Here is a 15,781-nt window from a genome sequence, read left to right on the forward strand (position 1 = left end):
TCTCTAGTACAGTCAGACTAAATTCAACAGAGCTTACGCCATAGCAGTGTAGAAGGGTAATTAATAACAGGCGGGTTTGAGCAACAATGATACAAGATAACAAGCATTCCCTGGCTAACGACTTGTAAAAGAGGCCACAATGAAAATTTGATTGTCAGTCACCTTTTTGAACAGCCTATGCTCTAGTCAGTGATGCGTTTAAGCTGCAGCATCCCAAAAAACAACCAGCACGTTTCCGTGGTGACCGTCACCCTTTCTCCAACTATCTTTGGAGCATATATGACCTTGCAAACGAGGAATTCTCTGCTTCCTTAGTAAGACTGATACAGGTCACTTATCCTAAGATATAAATATCAGAGGAATGTCAGATTCCAGAAAAGTTTATTATATTCAGAAGGATATCCTAGGAGATGCAGAAATTATAAACAAATTCAGGAAAGGCCTAAATCAGCAACCGTCAGGGTGTGTGCATGAAGCGATAGAAGAAGCTTTACTTATAAGTTGATTGTTGGAATGCGCTCAGCCACCGCCAAGAAGACATTTTTCTTCGAACAAGACCTTAATGGTGTATCAAATTTTGCCCATACTGGAAATCAATGGAGCAGAGTGTCACAGGCAGGGCATCGACTATCGGTAATCGAAAGCGGCCGACGAGGGACCAACCATGTTAAAAAGAAGGCGGGTGATGTTGCCGTACTGCATTATGCCAACCAAACCTCCTGGATGGACATAGTGTAGCACTGAGATGCGTCGTAAATGCGCGTGTGTACGTGTATATCGAAGCAGAAGCAGAAGCAGAAGATAAGTACAAGTAAAGCACACGAACTACAATGGCTTTAAAGAGTCTGACAAGACATTTCAGATTGAAATGGCTGGAAAGAGGTTACAACAAAACCTCGTGGCGTTATAGCGCTTCACAAGATAAAACAACTACGGAGTGTTGCACGCAACATTAGACAAACCTTCCAAACTTCCACAGCTCCAAGAAGGCTATTAAGTTGAACTGTGAAGACCGGTCGCTATTGAGACTGCTACCGCCAATTGCAGTTGGACCGATCGTGGTTTTCGTCACAACAGGCACTAAAATAAAGAGGTAAATAAAGAGGCTGCTATTTGAGAATACACGTGTAGAGTACGATTTGAGCACGAATGCTACAAGATGTTGAAAGTGTGAACATGGGTGTACAACGAAGTGACTACCCGTTGGAAACTTTCGTCGAGGTGTGAAGAGATGCCCTCTTTACGGCTATCAAAAAGTTGAAGCTCTGTGCAAAGGTTCAAAGCTATAAAGCAATCCGCACTGACCATAAATCATAAATTTAGTGGTTACTAGATCCACACATAAAGTTACTTGATGAACCTGTTGCAAATAATACCGTGGTTAGGAATATACCAAGATATCTTTGCCTGGGCAGGTACAAGTTATCTGGCCACCGTAGGTTAGTGTAGCGATTATTTTGATAACTTGAGACAATTGAAAAACGTGTTTCGGAACGTATCAAGGTAATTTTTTTTTTCAAGCAAAGGTTTTTACTTAAACGGATACATTGAGCATATAGTTAGTGCGTTCTATCATCAACACCAACCAAACGGCTAGGCTGTGACAATAGTTAAGCGAACTTTAACAAAGAAAGTCTGCTTGTGACACTATAATTGAGTACCATGTTAAGGAACAAAAAAAACAGCCCCTAGCCAGCAGAGAACGATCGTGGTCACAAACTATTCACGTTACTTATCGGTCGAAGAAAACAACCTGGAAAGAGCTGGTCTTGACATGTCAGCGCAAAACGAACGCCAGCTAACTATAAAAGCTCAGACTTTAAACATCGACCCATTTATTGATCATTCCTTTAAAAAAAAATTGCTTTTTCGGACTAACAGATAATGGGCTATTGCAAATGGTAGATTAAATCGACAACAAACAAAATTTACCAGACGCCAACAACATTGACCCACAGATCATGGAAATGAGATAGATAGAAATAAGCACCTTTTGATACATATTTGTCTTTTAGCAACAATCGAACTGAAACAATGATGATAACAACAGTGCAGCAGGATCATTTACACATATGTATATAGTAGTGCCATATGATTACAGAAAACGACTTGGGGGAAACACTGAGCCTGTTAAAATTGAAGCGAGAACGCCAACAGCTAGCAGCGAGCAGATATACGTTTTTCTCATTGGTGTTATCAATTAGGTTGTAAAAATGAATAATTTCTGCTTGTATTGCACATACTTTTCTTTTATGTCAGAGCACGACATTTTGATACGATGATGGTAAGATTAATGTATCTCAAACGGATGCTTGCGGACGCCATTGAGAGCCGATCACCGACAGATCTCATGTGATGCTCGCTCTTCATTAAAGCAAAACAATTGTGTGTTAGTCAGCATACGCCTGCCTGCATTGCCATTATGTACTAATGTGAGTGGCCAAAAGACGGTGAGCCATTATGGCTCAATATCGACTTTGAAAGCGGTTGTTTTATCTGCTCTAAAAAAAATTACCATAAGTGAATAGAGAAGAAGACTAGAGGCTGCGAAAGGAAACACGTGGCCTTTTTTTTGTTGCTGATATTCGTCCGCTTGGCTGACACGCAAGCGACACACGAGAATAGGGAGCAGAACGTGACTGAACACATCGCTATGACTGTAGAACGTGATTTGAGCGAATCCTCATGCCTAAACCGTCATAGGAATCTTCTCGATGAAAATGAGATTGCCCACAATTTACACGGAATTATGAACAAGGGCTAACTCTCAATCGATTCAGTCGGCTATTGCAAACACGGATTGGTAAGTGTCCTTTCGACAAACGTAAACCTTCGATATGCGAAAGAAGATAAACTATAGGACTCAAGGTGTCTGTGTAGCTACAGAGCGTTACGCCACGCGTCAATCGCTTCATGAGATGGCTTAAATAGCGAAAAAAACGACGAACCGAATTGAATAGTTACGCAGACAACGCTCTTTACAAGAGTTACGCTAAATTGTTAGGAACTTTTGAACAGAATAGGAATTGCGGGGTTTGTAGCGAAAGATTAGTATTCGTTTGAGCGTAAAATGGTGGCATCCATATAATATCTAAAACAATTGTTGCACTTCCGTGACACTGAACCGCGTTATGAGGTTAGTACTTCTACTGCTAATACTGTTACTGTTATACTATTGCCGCTTTTGTTGTATGACCGTTGTTTGTATTTGCACGCCTGCGTTTCCTAAGCGACCCTTTCTCCGGGGCAGCGTGAAGGTGACACTGCTCCATGGTAACGCAGTATGGCATGGCGTCTAATTCACCGCCGGAATTTGCAAAAACATGGTTTGTATTCATAGGCACGCAGAAAAAAAGCGTTCACATATTGCACAGATGGCTTGCCACCAGAATATCTCATAGAGTGCATGTGCAGCAGGTCTGCTGGGCTGGACGAAAATTAGATAAATGTATAGTACAACGGCGACGGCAGCTAAACTAAACTCAATCGTATACAAAACGGCGCTAGTTATGAATTTTCTTTGGGACGCAATATACGTAGTATACTTTATAATAGGTGACGAAAGCGCCGTATGAAACCCAACACGGTGTTTCTCTTCGCTTTGTGATAGAATCAAGCATTTATGGATGTAAACGAATTTAATGACAAACGTTGATATATGAATGGGGCGTGTAGGTACGAAGGTGGAAGGAGTTAGTACAGAATGATCCGATGCAGAAACGGTGTAACAGCTGGCCCCATCTATCGTAAGCTATGTAGCTTTGTCTAATAGTTGTATAATAGATTCGTATATTTGTAGGAAGTCGACGAATCGTTAATCTTTAAAAACGCTTTAGTGCGTCACACAGGACAGTAGCAGAAAATTGGTCCTTAAACACAGAGCGCATGTTTGCAGTGAGCTATCTCCGTGAAGCTTTCCACACCGACGGTCTCTATGTTTACGAAGTGTTGAATAATTGTTTTAAATCGAAAGCTTTGTATGGCATACAAGAGTACTGCATGCCACTGAAGAACGATACACATCCATCGACAGCCAAACGTCGCTATCACCAAACAATGTTCCGTCACGAACAAAAAATTGGAATTTTGTCTTATCTTCCCGTTCTATCTATTGCGGCGATTGCACCGTGATACCGTGACGTATACAGGCAGGGACGAACGAAAGGCCATTCGACGGTGCCACCAATCAAGCCATTGTCCTCGTACCTGTTGTCATCAGCAAATGGTCTTAAAACAGCGAATGTTTTCGGATGCAGAATATAGCCAAATGTCTTTTTTTTTTTTTTTTTCACTTTCCGTTATTTTCTCGTCCGTTTGGCTCTCAAAAACAAAAAGCGAGTGCAAAGTGAACTCTAATCGTAAACGGAAGGGCGCTGCTTGAACCGAAAAGCGACCAAGAACCGGGGGCCCTATGAACCTTCGCTTAGAAAGCGAGAGAGTAAATGTTCCAGAGTTACACAGTGGAAGAGGAAAAACTCATTTTCATTCGTCACCATCATCACTAGCTTCAGTAGCACCAGCATGAGTCTTATTACCGCCAACACCAGAACACTGCAAAAACTACTCACTGTTTGCAGGCGCTCGCGATCGTGGCTAGCGAAATATAAAGTCCCAACAGATAGAGCCGTATTTCCTCGGGTTAGCACTAGCCTTGTTGTTGCTTTGAGTCCCTTTGAGAAAAGATGAAATACTCACTTTCTCGTTAAACGCATCTCAAAGATTCTGCCAGCTTAGAACGGAACAGATTTGTCCCTTCTTCGAATAGTGGACACGGATACAAGCAGCTTGGACTCTCCATCGAAAACAAAAAAATGTTGTATAAAGTTGAGCATTCCAAAAATTGGCGATATGTGTTTCCGTGTTCTGACACGAGCAGTCTTTAGTATCTTATCACTAAAGTCGGAACCTTCAATGATAGTACTCCTCGATAACGGCTCCCCGCCGATGGCAGAGCGAGAACAAATCTGAATCTAGTGCGAAATTCGGATGTGCCATTATTCATGTTGTTTATCCTAACCGTGCGATAAGCTCATATTCAATTAGGAAATTCAAATAAAAGAAGAAACATTAGTTCAAGATTGATCCAAGGACGTTAAGTGCGATCCGCCCTTAAGGTCCTTGGATCTTAAGGCCCTTCAAGTAGTAGCCCATGAGCAGATTCGACCCTTGGACTAGAACTTGTACGTTTTTCTAAAACAGTGATTTTTTCAAAGGGGGTTGATCTATTGGCCGAAGATTTTACTAGAGATGACAAAAAAGGAAAGCAGTGCCATTTGCTCAGTGGACGACCCTTGTCTACCTGAATGTGATCGGTTTGTTAAAGCTCGCAATCATTACGATACGGCATCATCGTAAACGTCGATGTATCAGCACCTAATGATAATGCTAGTCTAGATCGCTCATCATTAAAGCTAAGAACATAAGGAGACTGAGAACGAAGTATTACGACATCTGTTTTATGACTTCGGCTATGTACCACTTTGTTGATTGTAAACTGCCATCGACGTTATCATGCGTGAACGTATTTATTCAGTTAGATCACATATGGAAGCCGAGACGGACTGAATTGTTATACTGGAACGTTTCTCTGAATTTCAAGGAGCATTAGGTAATCAAACAAAATAGGCCCAAATATGTTCCTGTTACGCTGTTCCGAATTAATAGTAGATTCTACAATGTTTAGGCAATGAACACAAACTTTTATGGAAGTAGCCTCTTCCTCTAATAGCCTTTCCTATAAATAGCTCGAACGTAAGAATGACCAGATGACCAAAAACTCGAGGTCACGTCTGCAAGGTCACCTAGATGAAGAGTAGAGTTGTGACAAGCACTTCTATCAGCCGTTATTGAATACCAACCGCCGAGTTGAACCTCTAACCGCACCGATGAACAAGTCATCAGATTTGCTGGAACTGTGCAATATGTCACCCAAGATTTAAGGGTAAGACGTCCACTCTTGTCAAATACTGCAGGAACTGCAGAAGATGACATTTAGTTATATGTATGTGTCTGATTCGTCACGTCCGAGATCAACGTTCGCAAAAGTGACAATTATTTGCAGCAGCTTTAAGGCAACTTACAGTCTGTGATGCATGAAGGTTTTTTAATGAAAATAATAGTAAATTACACGCAAGTATATTGTTATGTCTTCAGACAAGAAGGACGACATAAAACAGTAAGAGTAATCAGCACATTTAGCTACGTCTAGAAAAGATCCGTATTACACCGATAATAAGTAACAAGTAAACAATAATAAATACTACAGATCTCACCAGCTCGCTCTTCGACGAATGAGTGAACTCCCAACATCACCATGCCGAGAACGAAGCATAACGCCGAGAAGCAATTTCCGGCTATTATAATATCTGACCGGAGAAACAGCGACTGTCGAAGACGTTCAATGCGTTCCATTAGGCTTCGGTCAGGTTCTAACAGTGGGAGAAGAAGGAAGTCTCCTAAACGACAAAGAATTTGACGTAAACGCGAGGTTTTGTTGGTATTGGAATGACCAACAGCTTACGTCACTCCGTTAGGGATTTTCACATTCACTTGGCGCTTCTGTCGTCGCTGCGATAGAAGTCACGTTCTGAAGTCCTTTACGTTTAGTTACTGAGGTTACTGCTTTGTCCGGGTCTGTATTCCGTTAAGTCAACTCGATCACCGCTACCGGGCTCGTCGTATAAGTCCTCTCGTCCGCCGCGCGGTTGGCACTCGCCTAATGGATAGACCGTCGGCGTGGAGCAAGCAGTTCCGTCAGTTGCGATGCTTGTGCGCTCAGCGCTGCCGCTAAGGGTCACTCTTTCCCTTTCCTCCGCAGCCGCTCCCGTAGTGGTTCCTATGTTCGGTGTCGCTAGCGGTGTGAACGACGTGTTGTTTGTGGACTCCAGCAGATAGATGTCGTCGGACTCCATGGCGGCCTCCAGGACGGATGCGGTGATTACAACCGCCACCAATATAAAAATCTCCTTAAGTTACTGCCCCCCACGGAAGTTAAGAGGGTGGAAACCCTTCGTACAACGCACGCGTGAACCCTATCGTCGAACCAGTTCCCCATAGTCTGCTGCAGAACTGGCTTGGTTGACTCACTTGAATCTAGTCAGAAGAATCCTCGAATAAATCTATCACAGCCGCCATTTTACTCCTGATGGGAGTAACGAGGCAGCAGCCGCGATAAGATATGAATATAACTTACGCAGATAATGCATCTCTATATGGAGAGCGCACACGGTAAAGTTAACGAGCGAAGGAAGAAAAAGATTACTTTATTAGGATTTGCATTTGGTTATTTTTTCATGACGCCCGAAGTGGCGGGTTATAGCGGAGCAGATCATCCTTGCAAACCGTAGGAATATATCAAGGTGCAGCACTGTGACGCCAAATAAGCTGCCATCCGAGTATTGTCATTGTCTGTTTGCTGGCTTTATATTATTGACTACAGTTATTGCAATCGGAATTGTCGAACGGCGAAATTTATGTGCGGAGGAAACTCCTCCCACCGTGATTATTGTACCACAGCGAGCCTCTGTCGTTGATTGATAAAGTAACCAAAACCAAATAGGCCGGTTCTACTTTCGGAATAATCTAGGTATAGCAAATAGCTTTCTCTGGATGCCTCCTTTTCTATGAAGCATTTCTAGTACTTTTAGGATAACTACCAGTGCATAATTGATGGCTGCTATAGTAGTCATCGTTATAGGACCATCCGGGCCATGTTTCATTGTGGGCCTGTCAGACTTGCTGGCCCGTGCCTCAACAAGCAGGTCAGCTAGCAAATAAGCTTGAATATCAACTACATGATAAAGACTCAACATCTCGGTTTGGATTTTAGAAAATATCATTCTTTAGCCAGACGAGCGGGAAGATATAGGTAGACTTTAGCGAACGGCGTGTGCTATGTCTTGACGCTACTTGGCGGCAGAGTCAACACCATCACGTTCTCCTAAGCTCGTCCGTTTGTCAATAACATTCGACGAGTGATGCGAACCCGCGACAACTCTGCACCTTGCACACGAGTACGCCATAAATCTCTTCCAAACGTTCAACGTGGCGGGTGTCGCATTGCCGTGTCGCTTAAGGACGTCATCCGTTTGACGTCGAGACTGGAACAAGACTAGGCAAATGATCTTACAAAGTTTACACCGTTTAGGGTGGGGAAAATCCACGGAATTATGTTCAAATGTCGGGTTCCTATGAATATATGAACCAGCAATAACAACAGAAGTAAGCTGCAGTCCGTCAACAGTGCTCCTGTCTTATTAAATAACTATTTAACACCATTCAATTACACAACGTAACTTTATGGCTCACACACTACAGCACTCAAATTCAAATTAGGACGATTTTTATATGCTATCAATCTGGATAATAACAGAGAAATCAGATTAGAACCTTAAGGTTCGTGCTGCACATACCTAAAAAGCGTTTCTACCTGGTTTTATTGTGACCCCGCCTGTTCATGCAAGTCATACCGATCACAACTCTTTTTGGCAGCATGTTATTATCAGCTTCCATTATTTTGACTGTGAATTCGTATCCTTTAGTAAGCATTCTGTATCCACTTGTACCGTTTGTACATCTTCTGTCGAAACTCTAGTTCTTCTGAAAAGTACTACTTAGGCCCTGGTACGTACATAAGCCTTATAGTCCGTCTTCACGTCTTCAACTGTAGTTTGTTGCGAGTATCTAATTATCATTTCGCTGCTACCTCTGCTTTCCGTTTCTTTCGTTTTCCATTTTCAGACTGCCGTTAGCCGTTGTTGGTTCTAACAGGCGCAGTGTTGTCTATACTAACTAACTATGCACAGTTACGTCTACATGTCGGCCTTTATAAACTGAGTGCGAGATTGGAGTTGTTCTAGAACTGCGTTTCAATGTGGCCTTTCAGTTCCTAACGATCATTGCGACGTTAATAAGTCATTGTTGACCTGTTTTTCCTATCCCGCCTTTATTGTCGTTCGCGTCCGCAAACAGCTACTGCTAAACGACATCAAACAGAAGCCCGTACGAACTCCTGTTGGTCCTGACGTTGCACTGTTTTGAAATTCACTTGGTCCAATGTTATTTTCAGGCATGACGACATTGCTGTGTTAAGTTAAAGGCAACGTTGTAATCACTGAAGGGATTGATAGACTAATTGAATAACTTAAACGTCGATCACAAGTTACTTTTATCGACGTGTATTAAGAGAAAGACACCACATTCACGCAAGTTAGTCTGCAACTTTGCAGCCAAGCCACTCGCTGCATCCCAAGAGAGCCTTAAACGCCACTATGATAATGCCATTGCGAAACATAGGCTATGTGCAATGGCTAAACCATTTTCGTAATTGTCTGTTATACATAGATAGACCTTTTTGTGCACTATTGTTTCCCAAATTTCAAAAATCCAACAAGAGAATACGACTAGAAAAAGATCATTCATCTTTAAAGCATGATATAAGATAGTTCATCTCCGGCTACGGATTGTCGTGAAGTAGCATTAATCGAAACAATAAGTAAAGCATGTCCTTCGTTTGACAGCTAACCGAAAAGATCCGGGCGGCGGATAAAAGCGAAAATAAATGAAGGTGGATGCGACTCCACGTGGATAAAACTATCATAGTCAAGGGTAGCGTTCTGGGGTTCGAAACAATACAGTCTATCGGTGATGTGTCAAGCGTTGTATCCATTAAGAAAATCAGGAAGAAATATTGCCGTTACTCACGCTCTAAACCTTGTGGTTGGATCCTTGACCACAAACTTTTACAGAGGGGTATTGCTGCATTACGACTGCTAGTGAGAAACAAATAAAATGATCAATAATATTGTCTTTCCCGCCATGCTTTCTGCCCCGGCGTTAAATGTATTCCCGACTTCCATTCGTATCCCGTAAAGCGCACCTCGACTATGGAGGGGGTTGTTTTTTCGTTATGAACGAACCCTTCTCTGGTTTCAACAATTTCCCCCCAGATTCCCTATCCGTGTCGATAACAACCAACTCAAGTTTTCGTTACTGTCACGTAGAGCAGGTAAGAAGATGACAATGATTCCAATAGCTAATAAGGATAATAGTAGTAATTATGGTAAGGTTAAGTGATTCTTAATAAGTGTAATTTAAGTTTCTTCTTAATAACTAATAATGGTAAAAAGTTAATATTGAAGGTAAAAATAACTCTGGCCACTTGGATTTACCTGAGGCATCCTTCTGGAACGTACTTCTGAAAGAAGGATTTAGAAAACTCAGGACAGTCGACCTAATCCTACAGACAGTTTACAAGGAAAATCATCAAATTATTGAATCAGTTACATAATACTATATGGACTGGCCGTTTCTTAAATTTCACTTAGCTTCGTGTAAAGGTCGGGGAAGCAAGTTACCCTCGATGTGTATTGCCTTTTTGAGACGTTTTGTATAAGATTTCTGTTTTTTAGCTCGGACTTGGCGTATTGTGCCGAAAAACAATTCATTTTTTGTTGTTCAAAAAAAATGTTGCTGAGATAGATAGTTTGCACCGATTAGGATATGTTGAATTACGGGGCGATTAAAGTCTTGCCGATTTAGCCAGCGCAATGGTCTGACGTAAGCTGTGACTTCTAAAACAACCACTAGATCGCTTTCTATGGCAAAGCTAAATATACAGGTCTCCTTCGATGATTCTACTTGCTTAGAAACCACAAACCGTTTCACTTGAATTCAACTTAAGTTTACTTTGTATATATCTGACTATTTCCAAGCCGTTGTAGGAGTAGGGTGTGTATGTGTGTCTCTATTTGTGTACGTAACTGTCTCATTCTCAAACGTGCACTCAGGGACAAAGTACGATGTCGTTGGACCTCCATAGTTTCCTACGGTTACGTGAGGTACATTTCAATGCGCAGACTATTAGATACATGCCAGCGCTCCGAATAAGCCCAGAATGAAGAGCTTGCTTTGTCAAATAAAATCATGTAAATCAGTTATCTTCCTTTTCTTGAGGTGCCCAGAAGAAAGTATTAAAAAGGCAAAAGAGGAAAGTAATGCTAATCCAATAAAGCACTAGCTTTTCTATCGAAAAAGATATTGAAACAGAAATGTAACTTGTTTTGAATTCAAAATATACCGATCGTTCACTAGATGACCAGCAAGATGGAGCAGATGGACGAGATGATCGCTAAAGTATTAACTCTACCGTTGCGCACTTCACCGTTACTTCGAGGTCGTTGGTACGAAACCGCTGCACGTAGTTCGTAAACCTGGAAAGCCTTAGGAAGAAGCCACAATATCGATGAAGCACGGTCTACGTATTACACTTGTGGGCTTTTATATAATCGACATTAAAATATTTTAATGCCCTCAAGAGCTCGACATGAGCAACACTTACGATGATACACGATAATTATCTCGCTTTTCTAGAACCCTAAACTTTGTTGTAACAGGAGCAAGTTTGTCCATTGCAAATAATACATTTATTTGGAGATCAAAGGAACGGCTGGCCAGTCTGCCTAAATAGCCGACACTGTACAATAAGTGTATAATATTTACTATATGACGTACGTAAATATATACAGGTGGTCTAAAGCTACGTTCAGAGTAATTATCTATTGTTTAGCCGAGAAAGGAAGACCTGAGGTCCTATTATAACTTCGTGGTCGTTGCAAGAATTCATACATGTCTGCGTGTGATAACGCTTTGAAGTAATCGTCAATTTCATATATTATTGTTATTATTTAATTATTAATACATTTATTTGTTTAAAAAAAATGATAGATAAAAACGACTTGCACGAGAGACACGGTTCGATGCTAGCACTTTGCAGAGTTAATGAGCGACGTCAATAGTATACTATATAGTATCTACCGGTCATCTCGCAATGAGGTAAATTATGCTCTTGCCTATTGAAGATGCCTAGAACAATTCCGAAACGTACCGCTAGCTGTAGTAGTTACCACCATTGGTTCTCTATCATTTTGTAAATTATTTCGTTTCGTGTATTAGACAACGCGTTTGCCATTGGACCGTACGTGTGTGTTCAAACTCTATATCTGTGTAATATCTATCAAGCGGCCTACAGTTACGCCCGCCATGGATGCTTTTAACAGCAAGATCGTTTACGTCGACTATATATATTCACCAGGCCTTCGTAGCACACCAGCGTTATTTGAACAGTCATCTACTGTCAAGATAGAGGTGTTTGCTGCCTTTTTTTTAAGTATTTGAATTGATTCATTGTTGTTCCTAGTGACAAATGCATTTTTGCTGCACACGGGGCATGCTCGAACGCGACCGTCCCGTCTACCTGGTCGCCCATTCATTCCTCGACCCACTAAAGACAGTTTGTTATCTTCGGTCTGTCAACTACTTCCTGAAGGTAATCTGATATTTTACCACCATCGTACAAAACGGATGGTTAACTAATGAAAACATCTAGCGATTGTAAATAGGCTAAGGGCAATGCCAGAACACATTTTCCATAGTCGTACCCTTTAACGCCACGTAGCCGAACGCGCCTATGTTCAACCAGACAAATATCTGCGTCACATCTTTTTTTTGTCGCCAACAAATTTATATTAGTCAATGGTCGCTATTTGGCACCTCTAAAAAACTGAGTTCGCTTCGAACAGTTATACAGAATTATATTTCGGTCGTCCCGTTGAGGCTTGCGGATTCGCAGATCAAAGGACACTCCCAATTTAACGCAGGATGATTGGTAAGTAATTTTAAGGTCCATACTTGTAACGTGATAAAATCGGACATTTTCCTATTTGACTTATTGTATTAGTTGTTCTCAAATACTTGGTATGGACATGCAAGGAAGAAATGGACGCTCTTCAGACGCTGGCACATGTTCCTACCCTGGTACGAAAATTAAGTGGACATCTCTCACACAAAATACAGTGACTTCGCGTACACGGGTCAGATCTTATACTGCACCGTTTAAATGAATTAAATTTAGTTGGCCGCACAGAAGAACAAAAACCAGCTGTCTTCAGTGTCATTAGTATTAAGTAATTGCAAGTCTGTTCTTCAGGGAAGATGATGTCTGCAGTTAAGTCAGGTGAGGATTGTCATCACAGTACTATCCAAGGTTAATCGAAGCCATTGACGGGCGCCTGCCGTGAACATTAGTATGTCACATCACGTATACTTCCGTGTTTTCATGGATTTCGTGCGAATACCATAAATAGACATCCGTTTATAGTTTATCGCGTAACACCAATGCACTGGTAATTTTTTACACTCAAGCAGCATGAGAAATAACCCTCACGTATTATCATACAACCAACGACCGATCGAGAGATACTTGTCCACCTCTGGGAGATGGCTATATCGCTCGAAGATCTATATATATAATATACGATAATATAAACTAGTATATAATACGTAAGTTGTTATAAGCGGACCGGACGGACTTTGGAATCGAAGAAAGCTTTAGATTACGTGCCACTAGCAAACGTTGGCTTTAAAATACTCCAGTCTTTCCAGAAACATGTGTGTGAAAAGTTCACTCCAGGAAAGCTAAGTTTAAGAGTAAACACGTCTAGTCCTAAAAATTAACGCTCACAGGTAAAGTTTTTGTTTCTCGAAGGCCACACCGCTATGGAAAACTAGTGAAGCCATTAGGCAGACAAGCCTTAAGCCAAAGCACGGTACGTAGATGGTGCAAGCATTTCAAGAACAGAAATTTAATACTGAAGACCGGCGACGGGGTAACCAAATGTCGTGACCCGAACGATGAAAACGTATTGTAGTGTAAAGGCTTTGATGGTCAAATCTGGCATTTTACATGTGACGCCTCACAGGACTAAAATCCGAAATACTGGAAATGCAGAAAGTGCAGTAAAAAAGAGTGCCCTATGAATTAACTAGAGGCCAGTTGGAAACGGAACAGTCTGTGGAACTCTAATCAATCCGGCCGTTATACGTTGCCCGATATACGCGAGGCATGGTTCAATGTTTTCCGCTAGCAGGGGAAAAGCCACGCTAGACGGCCGGAAAGAGGTAAAGTTCACTGATAGTATTGAACAGGTACGAACGTAATAGTAGTATCTATAATAGGCGTCATAAACACCTGAGATACTCGTCGACAGTGAACGTATTCCACTGTGTCCAGTCGTTCAGGAGACTTACCGATCGAGAGCGCGCAGTCTGAGTACTTTATGACAACGCCAAATTTCATCGCTTAAAGAAAGAAATATTCAACGTTCGATTCAAATTGCTTGCTCTACCGATCTAAATCCGTGGGATTATGGAGCTTTCCACGACGTAGAGTGTGGAAAAAATAGAGAACGTACTTCTAAGACATTAAAAATCATCTTTATAAGTTCAAAAGTTACTCAGCTTTAAAGCCCATTGGATTCGCTCCAAACAGCTGTACATATGTTGTATGTACACGCTGGGATTTTATCCTTGTAAAAGCTGCGCGTAATATATATTCAATTGGATATTTTTTTAGCGGGAACGGGGGTGTTTTTTCCACTATATAGAGCTTACTGATTTAGGTAAATTGTAGGTTTTCTTTTTTTGCAATGTTTGCTTTCATTTTGGGCAGCTTTCTGCAGAAATCTCTCATACCCATGAGAAGTTAGAGGAACTAAGACTGACTATGGTTTAGCACATTTTTACTGAAAATTTTTTTCCACTGAGAAAACGGCAGTAAAACTAAAATGCGCGATACATGCTCATACATCCAAAAATATGCTTAGGTTAGCCCGAAAAGCAAATAACCTATCTGTGCTTTATGCAAGAAAGGCTTTTATTGACGCCAATCTATAGCTTTTAACGAGTTCAGTAAAAATGCAAAATACGTTCCTGTATATTAAATTGATATTTTGCCGTAAAAATGATTAAAACACTTAATTTCACCTCGTCCTGCCTTTCAGGCTATTTTTAGATGCTTTGTTGAATAAATTTCGGATAAATGTCGATTAGAAGTTGTAGCGGCTGTTAAGCTGACCAATGTATCTCAAAATATTTTCTAAAATTTCTTTTGAAGGAAACACTAAAAAATTGAAAATATTTTCTTGTCCGCAAAATAAAATTTTAATGATGCCAATTGTTTATGAAAAATGTATTGATAAATTTTTTGACGAGGCGAATAAAAACGCAGTACATCCTCCTATATCTAAAACAGAGAACTTGTTTTTTCGTTTAGGTAATATTGGGATCTAGTTTTTTTTTTAACATATAAGTTCATGTAGCAAGACATCGTAGTGCCAATCGAAAGCCTTTGATGAGCCCAATGGAAATACAATACATCTTCACATATTTAACCCTCTAATTCAGAGTCGTTTGAAAGTTGAAAATTGACATGATGCCTAAAGCTAAACCTTTTGAGTGAAAATGAATCCTATTAATCGCATCGGTTTGCTTATGTGACAGTAGGGTGGCAATGCATCTCTATTTGCAAGCTCTTTGAATGAAATAAAAGTCATATATATATATAATTATATATATATATATATATATATAATATATATATATATATGAGTTCACATTCGTGTTAAAAAAAACCAATTCTAATTACATTAGAATAAAGTGACGAATAGTGAAGGAAAAGGTACAAATAATTATTATCAAAAAAACAGAGGATAAGATCCTCATGTTTTGGTAACGTCTTAAAAACAAAATAAACAGATCAACCGAAACATATGAAATCATATCAGATCTCTATATGGTTTATAGTATGTGATACTACTGGTAATATAAATATACCGGTAATATAAAAAAAACTTTTGTACCTTGGTGGCGTCCTGGCGACCAATGCGCCCAAAAAACATCAGTCGAACCAAATATATACCCACATCTGACATGGATAATAAAGATT

General features: G+C 40.6%; 2 protein-coding genes across 8 annotated transcripts in view; one reads left to right on the top strand and one right to left on the bottom strand.

Moving 5' to 3' along the window:
- LOC147756473 (uncharacterized) overlaps window positions 1–8,041 on the bottom strand; it is a 31,510-nt gene extending 23,469 nt beyond the window's left edge. For 2 of the 4 annotated variants that reach the window (XR_015324426.1, XM_086984467.1), the window contains exons 1-2: window positions 6,273–8,041; window positions 963–1,080 (exon numbers count right to left, since the gene is read on the bottom strand). Coding sequence is in view for 1 of the 4 variants with exons in the window: in XM_086984467.1 (XP_086840593.1) it covers window positions 963–1,080; window positions 6,273–6,411 (257 nt within the window). In the remaining 3 variants the exon portion in view is untranslated. The remainder of the gene's footprint in view (window positions 1–962; window positions 1,081–6,272) is intronic. The other 2 variants (XR_015324428.1, XR_015324427.1) reach the window with 1 other exon arrangement.
- A 4,065-nt stretch (window positions 8,042–12,106) lies between these two features.
- LOC111247964 (beta-1,3-galactosyltransferase 5-like) overlaps window positions 12,107–15,781 on the top strand; it is an 89,733-nt gene continuing 86,058 nt past the window's right edge. For all 4 annotated transcript variants that reach the window (XM_086984449.1, XM_086984457.1, XM_086984452.1 and 1 more), the window contains exon 1: window positions 12,107–12,664. The gene's annotated coding sequence lies outside the window, so the exon portion shown is untranslated. The remainder of the gene's footprint in view (window positions 12,665–15,781) is intronic.

Source organism: Varroa destructor, unplaced genomic scaffold (assembly GCF_002443255.2).
Source record: "Varroa destructor unplaced genomic scaffold, Vdes_3.0 BEIS01000003.1, whole genome shotgun sequence".
Lineage (NCBI taxonomy): Eukaryota > Metazoa > Arthropoda > Arachnida > Mesostigmata > Varroidae > Varroa > Varroa destructor.